At 39.8% G+C, this 17,305-nt stretch overlaps 1 protein-coding gene across 1 annotated transcript in view; it reads left to right on the top strand.

The window, feature by feature from the left end:
- Positions 1–17,305, top strand: part of GIPC2 (GIPC PDZ domain containing family member 2) — a 104,120-nt gene that overhangs the window by 20,815 nt on the left and 66,000 nt on the right. Inside the window, exon 2 of the mRNA XM_058303306.2 lies at positions 10,035–10,220. Coding sequence (XP_058159289.1) covers positions 10,035–10,220 — 186 coding nt within the window. The remainder of the gene's footprint in view (positions 1–10,034; positions 10,221–17,305) is intronic.

The following is a 17,305-nucleotide window of genomic DNA, read 5'->3' as shown; positions in this document are numbered from 1 at the left end:
CTTGAGCCACATCCACTTCCCTGTGTGGCTTTTAAATATCACATGCTTGATAGACATTTCATTGTGAAAGGGTTGTAAGCCTACCTCCTGGACTAGTATGAACATGGTGCTACATGAGCATTCTGCTAAACATAAATTTAAATATTTTAATTAAGGACCCTTTAGAGATCTCATGCATGTTTTTCACAAACTATATTTGTATATTTATATGATAAACTGGAAAGTTTAATTCACAAATCTCTTCACTAATAATTACAATTTGTAAAATTTATTATGTTTCAGAAATCACTTGACTACATTGTTGCAGCATGTAAAATGTCTCCTTGCATCCTTTTAGATTTCTTCCATCTTAAGTATCAAACATGAGGATGGTTTTAGGAAAATAAGTAGTTCAGAAAGCTAGAAAATTTGAGACAATATCTGACAAGGGGGAACAGCAGTGATTTATTATGTCTTTAAAATTGGCATGTAACCCTTCAGCATTATTAGACTGTGGTAAAGCTCTGCTATCTCCTCTGACTGGAGGACTATTCTGGGAAAGGATGATTATCTGTCTATCTATTTATCAATATATATATATAGCATTATCTTTTGCTTTATTGTACTTTTTGGTTCACTGACTGTGTAATAGCCACAAAGGCAAGACCAAAACCTACCCCTATTTTATTTCACCTAAAGAGTCACTTTAATTTGTTTTGATACATAGTTTCTTTAATTAGATTTCATTAGCAAAATGTCTTTTTGTTTTTTTTCTGGGAAGTCATTTGGTGGATTGAAAATATGGATTTGACTATATCTTTTTTTTTGGTATCAAGTTATTTTTATCATATTATTTTATTCATTGAAAATACTGAAGTAAAGGAGGTGTCCTGGAGAAGGAAGATTACAAAGGGTGATTCACGTTTTATTTAAGATTTGCCACTGCTGACCCAGAGTAGCTAATTTAGAAGTGATTCATTTATAGAAAGTTCTACTCAGAAGGCAGGGCTTTATACAATATCCTCAGAAGGTCTAAATAGAGGATACCGTATCATGTTTCTAAATCTGTCTTGTTGCCAATTTTATATCTTTTCCAAATAGTGAAACATGTTTCTGGATGACTTTTAGTCATTGAAGTCATTGACAAGGTGAAGGCAAAGCACTGTATATATAAAATAGTGTATAGTTTAGAACAAATTTTAGAAATTTAATACATTTATTACACTGTGAAAATAATAGGCATGAAAATTTAAATGACTGTTTACAATGCAAAGAAATAAAATGTAACTGGTCAGTTTTAAAATTATTTAACTGCAAGAAATAATTTAAAAAGTACTTAGTCATGGTGACTCAAATCGAACAATAATGTTATTGCTATTTGATATTTCTTTTTTTTTTTTTTTTTAAAGATTTATTTATTTATTTAATTTCCCCCCCTCCCCTGGTTGTCTGTTCTTGGTGTCTATTTGCTGCGTCTTGTTTCTTTGTCCGCTTCTGTTGTCATCAGCGGCACGGGAAGTGTGGGCGGCGCCATTCCTGGGCAGGCTGCTCTTTCTTTTCACGCTGGGCGGCTTTCCTCATGGGCGCACTCCTTGCGTGTGGGGCTCCCCCACGCGGGGGACACCCTTGCGTGGCACGGCACTCCTTGCGCGCATCAGCACTGCGCATGGCCAGCTCCACACGGGTCAAGGAGGCCCGGGGTTTGAACCGCGGACCTCCCATATGGTAGACGGACGCCCTAACCACTGGGCCAAAGTCCGTTTCCCTGATATTTCTTAATCATCTAATATGTTTGACTTTTAAGTCCAATTAAAAATAGTTCCTTTTTGCAAGCTGTCTTAACTCCTTTAAGGAAGCAGGTGGTTTATTAAACAAATACAACATGTTAGTTGCCATATAGAGCATAAAACTGTATATATATATAGTCTCTGTCTTTTAGGAGCTTTAAATTAAAAACCGAGTTTATATCCACATCACAGCTACAGTATCATGGGGGAGGAAAAAACCCTAAAGCCAGAATTCCTGTTCTAACCGTCATTCACTAGCTATGTGACCTTAGACAAATCACTTTAACAGATCTGAGCTGGTTTTTCCCTCTGCACAGTCTGTAGTGATACCGGAATTCCTGTTCCTGACTCACAAAGATTAGTTGAGGTAATGCTTCAGGAAGTCATTAGTAACGGAGGTGTCTGTGCAGATGTTAGGTATCACAGAGGCAATATATATGCAAAAAAAAAATAAATAAAATAAGCGCGTGGAGTTGAAGGACCTGGGTTTGAGTCCCAGAGGTATCACAGAAGGCATATGTGACCCTGTACAAGCCATTTAGGACCTGGGTTTGAGTCCCAGAGGTATCACAGAAGGCATATGTGACCCTGTACAAGCCATTTTACCTCTCTGAGCCTTTTTCTAATCTGTAAAAAATGGGTGTAATAATAACTTTCACATGAAATTGTTGTTAGGCTTAAGTGAGGTAGCATGTAAAAGTATCCTGGTGCATACAAGTTATCAGTGAATATTTTTTGAAATTGAATTTTGATTTCTTTTTTCATCCTTATATTCCTTTACCTCCCTGGTTCCTTTGCTTTCACAGTATTTTCTTGGTAGTGGGAGGCAGTATCCAAACTGTGCACAAGTAAGAACAATGAGCAGTTGTCCTACTCCATGAATATAGGTGAAAAATAGTTTGAGTTTTACAAGTTCCTTGAAGTAATACATTTACCAAATATTTCGGGTCGGGGAGATGACAGCATAAGACAGACCTCCTTGGAAGAGTTGTTTAACATTTTCTTCACTGTTGCTTGACTAGAGCTGTTCCCTTCTGTTGAAGCACTTAGGGTACAGTGGGTGACCATGCTCTCCCAATAATTATTACGTTTTCAGTTTCAGGTTGTTTTTAACTCCTACAATTTTAAGGGCAATTGACTAGACAGAGGTAAAATATTTCTTCTTCTCGTTTAGAAAAAGTGTTTGAAATTTAAATAATAAGAACAGCCCAGATAAAACCTTGTTGTTAACAAAGGAAACTTAATCCGAGTGGTTTTCTTGTGTGTAAAGATCTGGTATTAACTCTTGATGAAAGTATGATTTAGTTAATTACTAGATTTATTATTATGCACTTCCTTCTTATTTTCTTTAATGACATTGGCTGATAGTTCTATAATGTTTACTTTAGATAAAGTAAAAAAAATAAGCAGGTTTCTGGAAGTAGATTGAGATGTTAGAAAGTAGTTGTATTAAAATATTTAGTAATACTGCTACTTTAGACAAGCACAAGCAGTAGTCATTCCAGTTTCTTACATTTAAAAGCACACCCACAAATAATGTAATTCCCACTTCACATTCCCACAATTTCTTCTAGAGATATTTGGAACATGTGGGATACTTTGGCCAGCCCAATTCCTGTTTAAGGAAAGCATTAAACAAAAGAAAGTTGAAAATGGACTTCCTGGAGTTTAAAAAATGAATTTGTTTTTGGAGAGATTTGTTAACCCATTTGTGGACCAGAATATCTTTTGAAACACTAATGACAAATGATTTATTTAACCCTTATTCACAAAGCACATTTGTGGAATATGTAATAGTGCCTTGTGAGAAAAAGCAATGCTAATTTATATTAATGGTTCTGTACAATAGTTTAGATTTTTATCATCCTAGCCATATTGAGTTTCAAGGGTGAATAGTCATAACCATGTGATAAGAACTTGAAAATACTAAGGAAAGTATGAATTAAAATAGAAATGCCCAGTAACAATAAATCTCCATGCATTATCCTTTAACAAAAAAAATTGAAGGATAGTGTGGTTGTTGAGGAAAAGTAAAGTTCATCCTGTTTATGACATTTTAAAAAAAAAGGAGCAAAATCTGATCTTTGGGAAAAGTCATGCAACTTAAAAGCTGTTAAGCATAGGTATAAATATTATTGCTCAGTTTTTATTATTCCAGGAATAATAATAAAAACCTTTAAAATGAACTTTTTAATTTAGGAAGTACTTTTATATATAGTCTTTTATTGAATATTTATAACAATGCTGTGATGAAGACCCAGATTAACTAATACCATATTTTACACGAGGATCAGGGAGGTCAAATAACTTAATGAAACTCACTGAACTGTGGGATATAGAATTTGGACTAGGTCCAATAGGTCTCTTACCTCTTAGTACATTTTCTTTTCTTTTAAACAACTGTGATGAATCATGAAGATGTGAAGTAGAATGATTGTACCAGTTAGGAATTTTTAGTTTAAAGCAGAGCAACAAAATATCTATCCTAGAATGGCCTGGTGAATTTATTTGTTCATGTAGCTAAAAATTCCAGGGATAGAACTGTGTATTAGATAGGATGCTTTTGGCTGTGTGTAACAGAAAACTACTTCTCAAGCTGGCTAAAATAAGATAATTTATTTTTTCACTAAAAGAGATCAAGTGGGCTTCAGATATGGTTAACAGAGCAAGTCACTGATACCATCAAAGATGTAGGTTTACTCCATCATTTTGCTTTGTGATAGGGGTGGAAGTTCCTAGATCACATCCAGACATGACAATATCCAGAGGAAGAAAGGGACTGTCTCTTCCTGTGTTTCTTTCTTTGGAGTGAAAAAAATCTTTCTTAAGAATCTTCCTCCCAGGTTCCTCCCCACTCCCAAGATGGCTCCCTTGTCTGTTTGCTTGTTTTTGCTGATTGTCTGTCTGTTGTTTTGCTTGTTGTCTGCTTGCTGTCTGATTTTTCTTTAGGAAGCACTGGGAACTGAACCTGGGATTTCCCGTGTGGGAGGCGAGCCCTCAACTGTTTCTCCTCCCAGGTTTAAATCTGTTTCTCCTCCCAGGTTTAATAGCAAGTCTACCACAACTAGGAAATAATAAGAATACCCTTTTTTAAGTAAATCTTTTTTTTTTTTTTTAAGATTTATTTAATTTATTTATCTCCCCTTCCCCCCTGTTGTCTGCTCTCTGTGTCCATTTGCTGTGTGTTCTTCTGTGTCCACTTGCATTCTCAGCAGCACTGGGAATCTGTGTCTCTCTTTGTTGTGTCAGGTCTCCATGTGTGTGGTGCCACTCCTGAGTGGACTGTGCTTTCTTCACATGGGGTGGCTCTCCTTGTGGGGTCTGCTCCTTGTGCGTGGGGCTCCCCTATGCGGGGGACACTCCTGCGTGGCACAGCACTCCTTGCGTGCATCAGCACTGTGTGTGGGCCAGCTCACCACACAGGCCAGGAGACCCTGGGTTTAACCCTGGGCCTCCCATATGGTAGGTCGACACTCTATCAGTTGAACCAAATCTGCTTCCCAAGAACAGTTTTTTAAATAAAGAGAAAATACATCTGTTTTAATTTCCTAGACTACTCAAAGCAAATACCATAAATGGGTTGGGTTAAACAATGAGAATTTATTTGCTTATGATTTTGAGGCTGGGAAAATGTCCAGATCAAAGCTTCATCAGGGCAATGTTTTCTTCCTGAATATCAGCTGCTGGTAATCCTTCGCTGCTTTGTCAAATGGCAAGACACATGGCAGCATCTATTGGTCTCTTCCATCTCCTCTAGGTTTCACTGATTTCGTCTTCTTGCTTCCATGGCTTTCTCTTTGTCTGAATTTCATTCTCTTATAAAGGATTCCAGAAGTAGGATTAAGATGCATCCTTATTGAGGTGGGACACACCTTAACTGAAGTAACCGCAACAAAAGGTCCTACCTATAATGGGTTCACATCCATAGTAATGCATTAACTTTAAGAACATGCTTTTCTGGGGTACATACAGTTTGCAAATCATCACAACATCCTAAGTTCATACTGATAGTTCTAATTCAAATAGTGCTTTTATATAATTTTGTCAATCTGTATCTCCTTCCTCCCATGCTGAAAATTCTTCTCCCAATGACACCTCCATACTCATTTATTTTATCCCACAATATACACATAATGGTATAATACTAGGGATATAGTCAAATTCTTGTTGAAGAGAGGCTCATATCATGCATGCTAATTTCTTTTTTTCTAATTGACGACTCACAGTCCAGTTAATTCCAACCCAGGATGTCATGCTCAGCTCCCTACCCACTTTGACTCATAATTTGAGCTTCAGTTGTACTGAAATAATACTAGAGGTAATTTTTAAATTCCTTATGGGCCTTTCAGAAAGCTGTTTTCCTTGTTTAGAAGTCCAAGTCCCTGTTTCCTTTACTAAGCTTAGTCCTGTTTAAGATTTAGGTATAGGTGTCTTTTTTTTTTAAAGATTTATTTTATTTATTTCTCTCCCATTCCTGTCCCTCCCAGTTGTGTGCTCTCTGTGTTCATTCGCTGTGTGTTCTTCTGTGTCTGCTTGCATTTTCTGGCAGCACTGGGAAACTGCATCTCTCTTTTTGTTGTGTCATCTCTCCGTGTGTGAAGCGCCACTGCTGGGTGGGCTATGCTTTTTTTTTTTCACGTGGGGCAGGTCTCCTTGCGGGGCATACTCCTTGCCCATGGGGCACCCTTATGCAGAGGTGCCCTATGCAGAAGCACTCCTTGTGCGCAGCCACACTGCACATGGGCCAGCTCACTACATGGGTCAGCAGGTCCTGGGGATCGAACCTTGGACCCTCCATATGGCAGATGGACGCTTTGTCAGTTGAGCCACGTCCACTTCCCCAGGTGTCTTTTTTTAAGTACCTATGAAACCGTATGCAAACTTCTATTCTGGAGCTTATTTCTTTATATAAAATGATCTGTTCACACATTTGCCTCTTTCTTTAGACTATGAGTTATTTGAGGACCAGAGATATATCTTCTTTACCATTGGTTCTGAGTCCCTGGTTCAAAACCTGGTTTGAAAACTAGCAGGAGTACTAGATATGCTATTTTGCAAAGCTCTTATAATTCAAACACATTTTTTTTTTTTAGTTACTGGTACTGGGGATTGAACCCAGGACCTCGTAAGTGGGAAGCCAGTGCTCAACCACTAGCCATGTGGCTCCCCTGAGTTGGTTTTTTCATTTGTTTGCTTGTTGTTGTTTGTCTTTGTTTTTTGTTTTTGTTTTTTTTTTTTTTTTAAAGATTTATTTTTATTTATTTAATTCCCCTCCCCTCCCCCGGTTGTCTGTTTTCTGTGTCTTTTTGCTGCGTCTTGTTCCTTTGTCCGCTTCTGTTGTCGTCAGCGGCACGGGAAGTGTGGGCGGCGCCATTCCTCGGCAGGCTGCTCCCTCCTTCGCGCTGGGCGGCTCTCCTTACGGGTGCACTCCTTGCGCGTGGGGCTCCCCTACGCGGGGGACACCCCTGTGTAGCACGGCACTCCTTGCGCGCATCAGCACTGCGCATGGGCCAGCTCCACACGGGTCAAGGAGGCCCGGGGCTTGAACCGCGGACCTCCCATGTGGTAGACGGACGCCCTAACCACTGGGCCAAAGTCCGTTTCCCATGTCTTTGTTTTTAGGAGGCATGGGGAACTGAACCTGCGACCTCCCATATGGGAAGCAGGGACTCAACCGCTTGAGCTACATCTGCTCCCTCAAACACATTTCTATGGGGCCTAAAAAGAGATTCATTAAGTAGTAATTGCACCATGCATCTGAGCTTCATGAGGCTATGGCTGTGTTAAGGCTCAGAGTTGCAGTGGGAGTTAGATATGGTATAAAACCCAGCGATAGAGGGAGAGGGTTGGGAATGAGGGTTGAAGTGAGGCTGATGGATAGAGGAAGGGCTAGAAATATCTGTGGCAAACATTACCTGATAACAAAAAATAGTTAAGACATTTATTTAGACATTTTGGCATAAAACAGCTATATAAAGAGGTCTTTTTTTTGGTTTGGTACATAGCAGGTACTCAATAAATGTTGAACATAATTGATTAACCAATGACATGTTCTCAACACTTTTCCTTTTCTATAGTTTTTTATTTGGACTCCACAAATTACACATATTATAGTTAACTTAGGACTAGAACTGCAAATTTTAGTAAAATACATCATATTTTTGAAGGGAAAAAATGAAACCAAATAAAGACATAGTAAACGTAATAAGTGCCTTCAAAATCTTCACCCCAAATTTCCACTGTTGCATTTTCTTTTTCATTCTGTTTCAGCCACTGTGCGATATTGGGCAAATTGCTTTAATCTCTCCTGGTCTCAGTTCCTTCTTTTTGTAAATTAAGGGGTTGGATTTGTTAGACTTTAATGTCCATTTTAGCTCTAAAACATTTTACTTTAACATCATTCACTAATTAAATTGCTTCTCTTAAGCAGTACAATGCAAGATAAACATTTCCTTATTTTTTAAAAAATTAATTACCAGTTTTCATAGTCTTTCCTATATTTTCTTTTTTTAAAAAAAGATTTATTTATTTATTTCTCTCCCCTCCCCTCCACACCCTGGTTGTCTGCTCTCTGTGTCTATTTGCTGCGTCTTCTTTGTCCGCTTCTGTTGTTGTCAGCGGCACTGGAATCTGTGTTTCTTTTGGTTGCGTCATCTTGTGTCAGCTCTCCGTGTGTGCGGCACCATTCCTGGGCAGGCTGCACTTTTCTTTCGCTCTGGGTGGCTCTCCTTACGGGGAGCACTCCTTGCACATGGTGCACCCCTATGCGGGGTACACCCCTGCGTGGCAGGGCACTGCTTGCGTGCATCAGCACTGAGCGTGGGCCAGCTGCACACGGGTCAAGGAGACCTGGGGTTTGAACTGCGGACCTCTCGTGGTAGACGGACGCCCTAACCACTGGGTCAAGTCCGCCGCCCCTATATTTTCATTGTAGTGTCCATACCATGACCTTACCTTTTCCCAAATACAATCTTTCATGTCAGCACTGAAAATGGCAGGTAAAATAGGAGTTTAAACCACTTTGAAGTTAGTGAGACCTAAACTTGAATCCTGACTCTGACAAGTACTGGCTTTGTGACATTAGGCAAATTACTTAATCTTGCTAAGTCACTATTTCCTTATCTGTAATATGGGGATAATAATGTATTCTGTAGTTATTGTGAGGATTAAATGAGATGATAGATGTAAAGTACTTAGCACAGAGCCTGACCTATGGGAAACTCAATATATGCTACCTGGCGGTGGACTTGGCCAGTGGTTAGGGCGTCCGTCTACCACATGCGAGGTCCGCGGTTCAAACCCCGGGCCTCCTTGACCCGTGTGGAGCTGGCCCATGCGCAGTGCTGATGCGTGCGCAAGGAGTGCTGTGCCCCAAAGGGGTGCCCCCCACGTAGGGGACCCCCACGCACAAGGAGTGCGCCCCGTGAGGAGAGTCGTCCAGCGCGAAAGAAAGTGCAGCCTGCCCAGGAATAGCGCCACCCACAGGGAGAGCTGTACAACAAGATGACGCAACCAAAAGAAACAAAGATCCCAGTGCTGCTGACAACAACAGAAGCGGACAAAGAAGAAGACACAGCAAATAGAGAGAACAGACAACTGGGTTGGTGCGGGAAGAAGGGGAGAGAAATAAATAAATAAATCTTTAAAATATATATATATATATATATATATATGCTACCTAATATCACTGTAAGAAAATGTGTCCCAGATTCTATCTGACCAACATACAAACACATTTTACAGTTGTCTTAATTTGCTGGGGCTGCCATAACAAAATACCTCAGATTCTTTGGTTTAAACAACAGAAATATGTTGTCTTGTGGTTTTGGAGACTAGAAACCCAAAATCAAGGTATTGACAGGCCATGCTTTCTCTTGGTCTGTAATATTCTGGGAGAGGATCAGCCTCTGCCTCTGCCACATGGCGATGTCTCCCTCCTTCTCTTTTTTTCCCCTGGCTTCTACTTCCTGTCCAAGTTTCCTCTCCTTATGTGGACTCCAGTTGTATTGGATTAAGCCCACCCTGATTCTGTTGACCTCATCTTAACAGGATCTTCAACCATCCTGTTCACAAATGGGCTCACAGCCACAGGCCCGGGAGTTAGGGCTTGAACATGTCTTGTGGGGAACATGATTCAATTTCCAACAACATGCAATCACTTATATCACAGATTGAGGACTCTTTCACTCAATAAACATTGAATAAATTAATTAATGACAGATGTTTTCTTGATTGAAATTGACCTAAAATATTTCTTTCTCTTTGCAGATCCTGTATTGCACTTTAAACACACCTAAAGTTGACATGGAAAGACTCTTAGGAGGACAAATAGGTCTTGAAGATTTCATATTTGCCCATGTGAAAGGAATTAAGAAAGAAGTAAATGTATATAAATCTGAGGATTCACTTGGTCTCACCATTACAGATAATGGTGTTGGCTATGCTTTTATAAAGGTAAGTTAAAGATAAAAACAATAACTGTGTGACCCAATTGAGGGTAACATTTAAGAGAGTCTGTCACATCAAAGAAAATTAGAAGTGATCTTCAGAGAGACAGCTAGCACAGCAGGGATGGATGGATAGGTACTGCTTCACTTTCATTTATAAAATATTTAAAAGATATCAGTTTTTGTTTACCATTTCCTGACTTTTTTTCCCTTCAGTTTAAACTTCTATTAGAATTTAGAACTTATTGAAAAGGAGAGCCTAGCTATATACTCTGTTCCAGGTATGTAGTTCATTAACATCAGGTGATTTCCATTCTCATTTCCACTGGTTTAGTGTTACTTCGAACTGTGCATATTTTTGGCTACCTTATTTTACTTCTTTAAAAATGCTCTTCAAAAATTTCTGAGCCATATAATTCCTTTTTTAAATGCAAAGAGAGCAATACAAAACTACAAAGGCAAGAAAAAGGAGATTGAAAATGGTGTGAACAATTTTAAGAACCAAGGATTGGTGAAAAGAAAGGTAGATTCACCTCCTAAAATAATAATGGTTGTATTATTGTAATTAGTAGTTGAGATAAAAGCTGACCTATATTGAGTACATACCATGAATTAGGCACTTTGCAGACATTTTCTCATTTAATCCTCTCAACAATTCTATTTATTTGGTACTATGATTTTTTTTTATTTGCTTTTCTGTTGAAGTGTAATTAATGGTTAAAGAACACACATTTTTAATGTACAACTTACTGAATGTTTGCATATGTACATCCGCATAACTACCACTCAGAGCAAGGTGTAGAACATATCCACCATCCAGAAAGCTCTCTGTGCTCCTTCTCAGGGTGTAACCATTCTTTTAACCACTATCCCCATAGTTTTTCTTGTTCTTGAACTTCACATAAGTGGAATCATACATTGTGTACACTCTACTGTTTCTGCTTTAAATCATCATGATGCTAATAAAATTAATCCACATGTAGGTACTATTAGCAACCCCTATTTTACAAATAGAGAATCAGGATAAGGAAGATTAAGTAACTTGCCCAAAGTTATACAACTGGACATATTCAGGATTTGAATCCAAGAGGTCTGTCTCTATAGCCAGCATTCCTAACCACTAAGCTAAGAATTAGGTAGACCTCACACCACAGAGCAAGTTTCATGTCTTTATTTTATCCAAATCCCTAATTTGCCAATGCATTGTCATCTTTAAAGAAATAGTCTTAAAAAAGAAAGAAAGAAAGAAAGAAATAGTCTTGGGGAAGTTATCTTCTTAATTGTAAATGGTACTTTACTTAACTTCCCACTTGATAGAATGGCTATTTTTAGCTCTGCAAAAGATATGACTGTGCTGAAGTTTGTGTGGGTGACCAAATGGAAAATCTGTTGAGTTGGGAAAGTCATGCGGGATTATCCAGGGGAAACTCAGGACATGAGGCACACATACCAGTGCTTTTCTAATATCAGCAGAGAAGGACTTGGAAGTTTTGCAAACATGCTTGGATTCTTTTGGATCTTGGCCTCTGACATTCAGAGCTTGTGTTTCTATTTTTTTCATGCCTTGTCAAACATGTGCCTGCCACAGAGTACTAGCCACTATCCTTGTGGAGTCAGGGAGCATGCTGGAAAAGAAGTGGGGCTTCAGTGAAACTGCCAACATATGGTTCAACTTAGAAGATAAATGAATATCATACTGTGAACAGAGTTGATATGATTAAAAAATTTGTGAGATGGAAATAATTTCAAACATATAGTAAGACTGCAATAATAATACAAACTCCTTTATATCCTTTATCCATAGTCATTCTTTTTACCATTTTCCTACATTTGCTTTAATATTCTCTCTCCTATGTATTATATATATGTATAATTTTTCCTGAACCATTTGAAAATGTGGATTGCAAACATAATGCCCCTTTACCCCTTAATACTTCAGGGTATATTTCCTAAGAACAAGGTTATTCTCTTGTATGTAACTACAGTATAATTGTGAAACTCAGGAAATCTAACACTGATATAATACTTAAATATACAGTGCGTATTGCAATTTTATCAGTTGCTTTAATAATGTCCTTTCCTGCATTTTTTTTTCCTAATGGAGGTCTAATCCAGGATCAGGCATTTCATTTAGTTGTCATGTCTTTTTAGTCTGCCTTAATCTAGAACTGTTCCCCAGACTTTTGGAGGAAGTCCCTCAATTTGGGTGTTGTCTGATGTTTCCTCTTGTTTAGGTACAGGTTTTGCGGTTTTGGCAGGAAAATTACATAAGTGATTCTGTGGCCTTCTCATTGCACGACATCAGAAGGTACATGATGTTGATTTGTCTCATTATTCATGATGTTAATTTTTATCACCTGTCTAAGGTAGTTGTGATGGTTAGGCTATTGTGTCAACTTGCCCAGGTAATTGTGCCTAGTTGTTTGGTCAAGCAAGCATTGGGTTAACTGTAATACAAGGGCATTTATGGACTTTAGTCGTCGTTGACTTTACTGTAGTGGTAAATCATAGATAACTGGTTATAATTACATCAGTCAGGGAGATTGCCATCAGCAGTGAGTGATGCTTAACCCAATCAGTTGAATCCCTTAAAAAGGGAAGTGATTCCAGCATTGAGAGAGAATTTCCCAGCTTGACTTTGGACAGCCAATGTCTCCCAGAACTTGTCAAGAACCTTCATTGGACTTTCATAGGAGCCCCTGGTTGTAGCCTGCCTGCGGAACCTGAACTTGTGCATCCCCACGGCTGCATGAGAGACTCTTGTAAAATCACATACTGTTGACAGATATCTCTTGTTGATTGTGTTTTTCTAGGGAACCCTGACTAATATAGTTTGCTACTGGGAGTGGTTCTTGAGGAACAGAGTGTTAAACATGAGATGTCTGAGGTGATTCTGGGAGTTTTTCAGTTGTCTTTCTACTCTAATTGTACTCAAGGGTACTGATGACTCCCTTTCCAATAATGAAGAGGCTGCTGACAGTCCATGGTGCGAGTTGGTAATTGAGATCTGCAAAATAGCATCACTGGATTCCTCTACTTCCATGCTTGTAAGAAGCAAGGATCTGGGTGAGAGTGTTTTCAACACCTTAGCAGAGTTTTATGGAGTCAAACAGTATAATGATGTTGGGTGGCTCCTCCTAGATACTCTGGATACTGTTACCAAAGAAAGAGATCAGTTAAAGTCTTCAATTTTGAAACTTAAGCACCGAATGGATGATGCAAAAGTTTCTAATTGTGCTCTGAAAGAAAAGCTTGTCTCCTGTAGCCACAGGTTCGAAATATCTGAGAACCAAACTTAGACTCTCATTGTTCCAGTAGCAAAGTTACAAAGGAAACTAAACTCTCAACCCCAAAGTGTTTCTGCAGTTAAAGTGAAGGCATTGATTGGAAAAGAGTGGAGTTCAGAGAAGTGGGATAGAGACATATGGGATGATGATATTGATGGAGACATTGGAACCCTGAATTCTGCGGAGACTTTGGCAGATAAGCCTGCCCTGTCTGCATGTACAGGCCACACCTTGTCAACCTTGAATCATCCAGGCTCCAGCCTGCCCCAGGGAGTCTGGACCTCCTCCCAGCCCTGAGGCATGTACTAGCCAAACTCCAGCATGCCTTGCCAAACCTTCAGTCTACCCCGAGGAAACTGCCTTCCAACCCATGCTTGAAGAGATTAATCCAGTCTCACCCGAAGAAAATGCAAGGGAATGCCCTGAGGTCGGAAGTTTACAAGGCATTTCTAATCCTTCTCTTTACCCACCCCCACTGCCTCTCTTGTCTTCGAGACTTATTACTAGACTAAAATCACAACAAGCCCCCAAAGGTGAAATACAAAGTGTGACCCATGAGGAAGTAAGGTATACTCAAAAAGAACTGCATGAGTTTTCCAACTTATATAGACAGAAATCAGGGGAATGTGTGTGGGAATGGATGCTAAGGGTATGGGAAAATGGTGGAAGGAATATAAAGTTGGATCAGGCTGAATTTATTGATATGGGCCCACTAAGCAGAAATTCTGGATTCAGTGCTATAGGTCAAGGGGTTAGAAAGGGCTCTAATAATTTATTTGGGTGGCTGATTGAAATATGGGCCAAAAGATGGCCCAGCATGTCTGAGGTTGAGATGCCCAATTTGCCCTGGTATGCTGTAGAAGAGGGAATTCAAAGGCTTAGGGAGATTGGAATGCTAGAATGGATGTACCATTTGAGAGCTGCCCACCCACCCCAGGAATGTCCAGAGGACACACCTGTAACCAGAACTGTGAGGAATAAATTTGTAAGACGAACTCCATCTTCCCTGAAGAGCTCTGTGGTTGCTCTTCTCTATAGTTCAGATATTACTGTACGGAGGGCTGTGATGGAATTAGAATCCTTAAACATTATGGGGATGATTGGATCTCAGGTTGGTAGAAGTCAAGTATTAGCAGTTAATCACCAAAGTTAAGGTGGGCATGGCTGCCTCAATGAAAGGCAGATTCAGAAAAGCACTCAAAATACTGAGCTGTGTAGAGTTATGGCATTGGCTAATACATCATGGGATACCTAGCAGCGAAATAGAGGGGCAGTCTACTAAATTTCTTTGGGATCTATATAAACAGAAGAGTTCTGGGTAGAGTGAATGAAATTCTAGCTCAAATTACATATGCAGAGAATCACAGCCTCTTAATCAATTCCCAGACTTGAGACAGTTTACAGACCTAGAGCCCCTTAAATGAGGAGGAGGCCAGTCTCCCTGGGGAAGGATCCTGTTAAACTGCCCAAAATTTATACTCTTAATCTTCCTCCCACCTTTCCCCAAGGAGATCTACAGCCTTTTACCAGAGTAACTGTGCACCGGGGAAAAGGAAATCATCAGATATTTTGGGGATTATTAGACACTGGCTCAGAAGTGACATTAATTCCAGGAGACCCAAAACGTCACTGTGGTCTACAAGTCAGAGTAGAGGCTTATGGAGGTCAGGTGATTAATGGAATTTTAGCTCAGGTCCCTCTCACAGTTGGTCCAGTTGGTCCCTGGACCCATTCTGTGGTTATTTCCCCAGTTCCAGAATGCATAATTGGAATAGACATACTCAGTAACTGGCAGAATCCCCACACTGGATCCCTGACTTGTGGAGTGAGGGCTATTATGGTTGGAAAGGCCAAGTGGAAGCCACTAGAACTGCCCCTACCTAGCAAAATAGTAAACCAAAAGCAAAACTGGATTCCTGGAGGAACTGCAGAAATTAGTGCCACCCATCAAGGATTTGGAGGATGTAGGTGTGTTGATTCCCACCACATCCCCATTCAGTTCTCCTATTTCACCTGTACAGATAACAGATGAATCTTGGAGGATGACAGTAAATTATCATAAACTTAACCAGGTGGTGACACTAATTGTAGCTGCTGTCCCAGATGTGGTATCATTTCTTGAGCAAATTAACATGTCCCCTGGTACCTGGTATGCAGCTGTTGATTTGGTATATGTTTTTTTTCTCAATTACTATTAATGAGGACTACCAGAAAACAGTTTGCTTTCAGCATGTTCCCCATCACCCTGAAGCAGTGGGATTGATAGAACAGCGGAATGGCCTTTTGAAGACTCAATTATGGCGCCAACTAGGTGGCAATACCCTGCAGGGCTGGGGTGGTGTTCTCCAGAGGGCTGTGTATGCTTTAAGTCAGCATTCACTCTATAGTGCTCATTCTCCCATAACCAGGATTCATGGGTCCAGGAATCAAGGGGTAGTAATGGGAGTGGCACCACTCACTATTACCCCTAGTGACCCACTAGGAAAATTTTTGCTTCCTGTTCCTGCAGCCTCAAACTCTGCTGGTCTACAGGTTTTAGTTCCAAAAGGAGGAGTGCTGTCACCAGGGAACACAACAATGATTCCACTGAACTGGAAGTTAAAACTGCCACCTGGCCACTTTGGACTCTTCTTACCTCTGAATCAACAGTCAAAGATGAGAATCACTGTACTGGCTGGGGTGATTGATCTTGCTTATCAAGGGGAAATAGGACTGTATCTACATAATGGAGGAGAAGAGTTTTCCTGGAATACAGGAGATCCTCTAGGGCATCTCCTAGTACTGCCATGTCCTATGATTAAATTCAATGGAAAATTGCAACAACCCAATCCAAGCAGTACTAACAATGGCCCAGAATCTTCAGGAATGAAAGTTAGGGTCATCCCACCAGGCAAAGAACCACGGCCAGCTGAAGTGCTTGCTGAGGGTGATGGAAACATGGAATGGGTAATGGAAGAAGGTAGTGATAAATATGAACTTCAACGATGTGACCTGTTACAGAAACAAGGACTGTAATGGTCATGACTCTTTCTCCCTTGTTTCATTATGATGATAGTATATGTAAATAAAACGAATTTTTTTGCCTTCTTCCCCAAATTTTCCCCTTATCATATAACAAGTCGTATCCATTTCATGTCATAGTATTTGAGGATGACAAGTTTGAGAGTGAATGTTACCCAAGAACTTGCACCTTATTCTGTATGGAATGAATGTGTTTCTGAGTTGAACATTGTTAGGTGGAAATATATATATATATATATATGCATGTCTCTTATTGTTTTTACTTAAAGACTAAGTATGGTTTAAGGTAATGTGTATGGTTGCTGAGTTGACAAAGGGTGGACTATGATAGTTAGGTTATTGTGTCAACTCGGCCAGGTAATTGTGCCCAGTTGTTTGGTCAAGCAAGCACTGGGCTAACTGTAATACAAGGGCATTTATGGACTTTAGTCACCATTAACATACTGCAGTGGTAAATCATAGATAGCTGGTTATAATCACATCACTTAGGAGGATTGCCATTAGCAGCGAGTGATGCTTAACTCAATCAATTGAATCCCTTCAAAGGGGAAGTGATTCCAACATTGAGAGAGAATTCCCCAGCTCTCCTTTGGACAGCCAACATCTGTCAGAACTCATTAAGAATCTTCACTGGACTTTCATTGGAGCTCCTGGTTGTAGCCTGCCTGCGGAACCTGGACTTGTGCATCCCCATGACCGTGTCAGAGCCTCTGATAAATCTATTATTAACAGATATCCCTTGTTGATTGTGTTTCCCTAGAGAACCCTGACTAATGGAGTAGCG

This window comes from Dasypus novemcinctus, chromosome 9, assembly GCF_030445035.2.
Source record: "Dasypus novemcinctus isolate mDasNov1 chromosome 9, mDasNov1.1.hap2, whole genome shotgun sequence".
Classification (NCBI taxonomy): domain Eukaryota; kingdom Metazoa; phylum Chordata; class Mammalia; order Cingulata; family Dasypodidae; genus Dasypus; species Dasypus novemcinctus.
The sequence above is the reverse complement of the archived record's forward strand: the minus strand, read 5'-3'. Positions and strand labels throughout refer to the sequence as shown.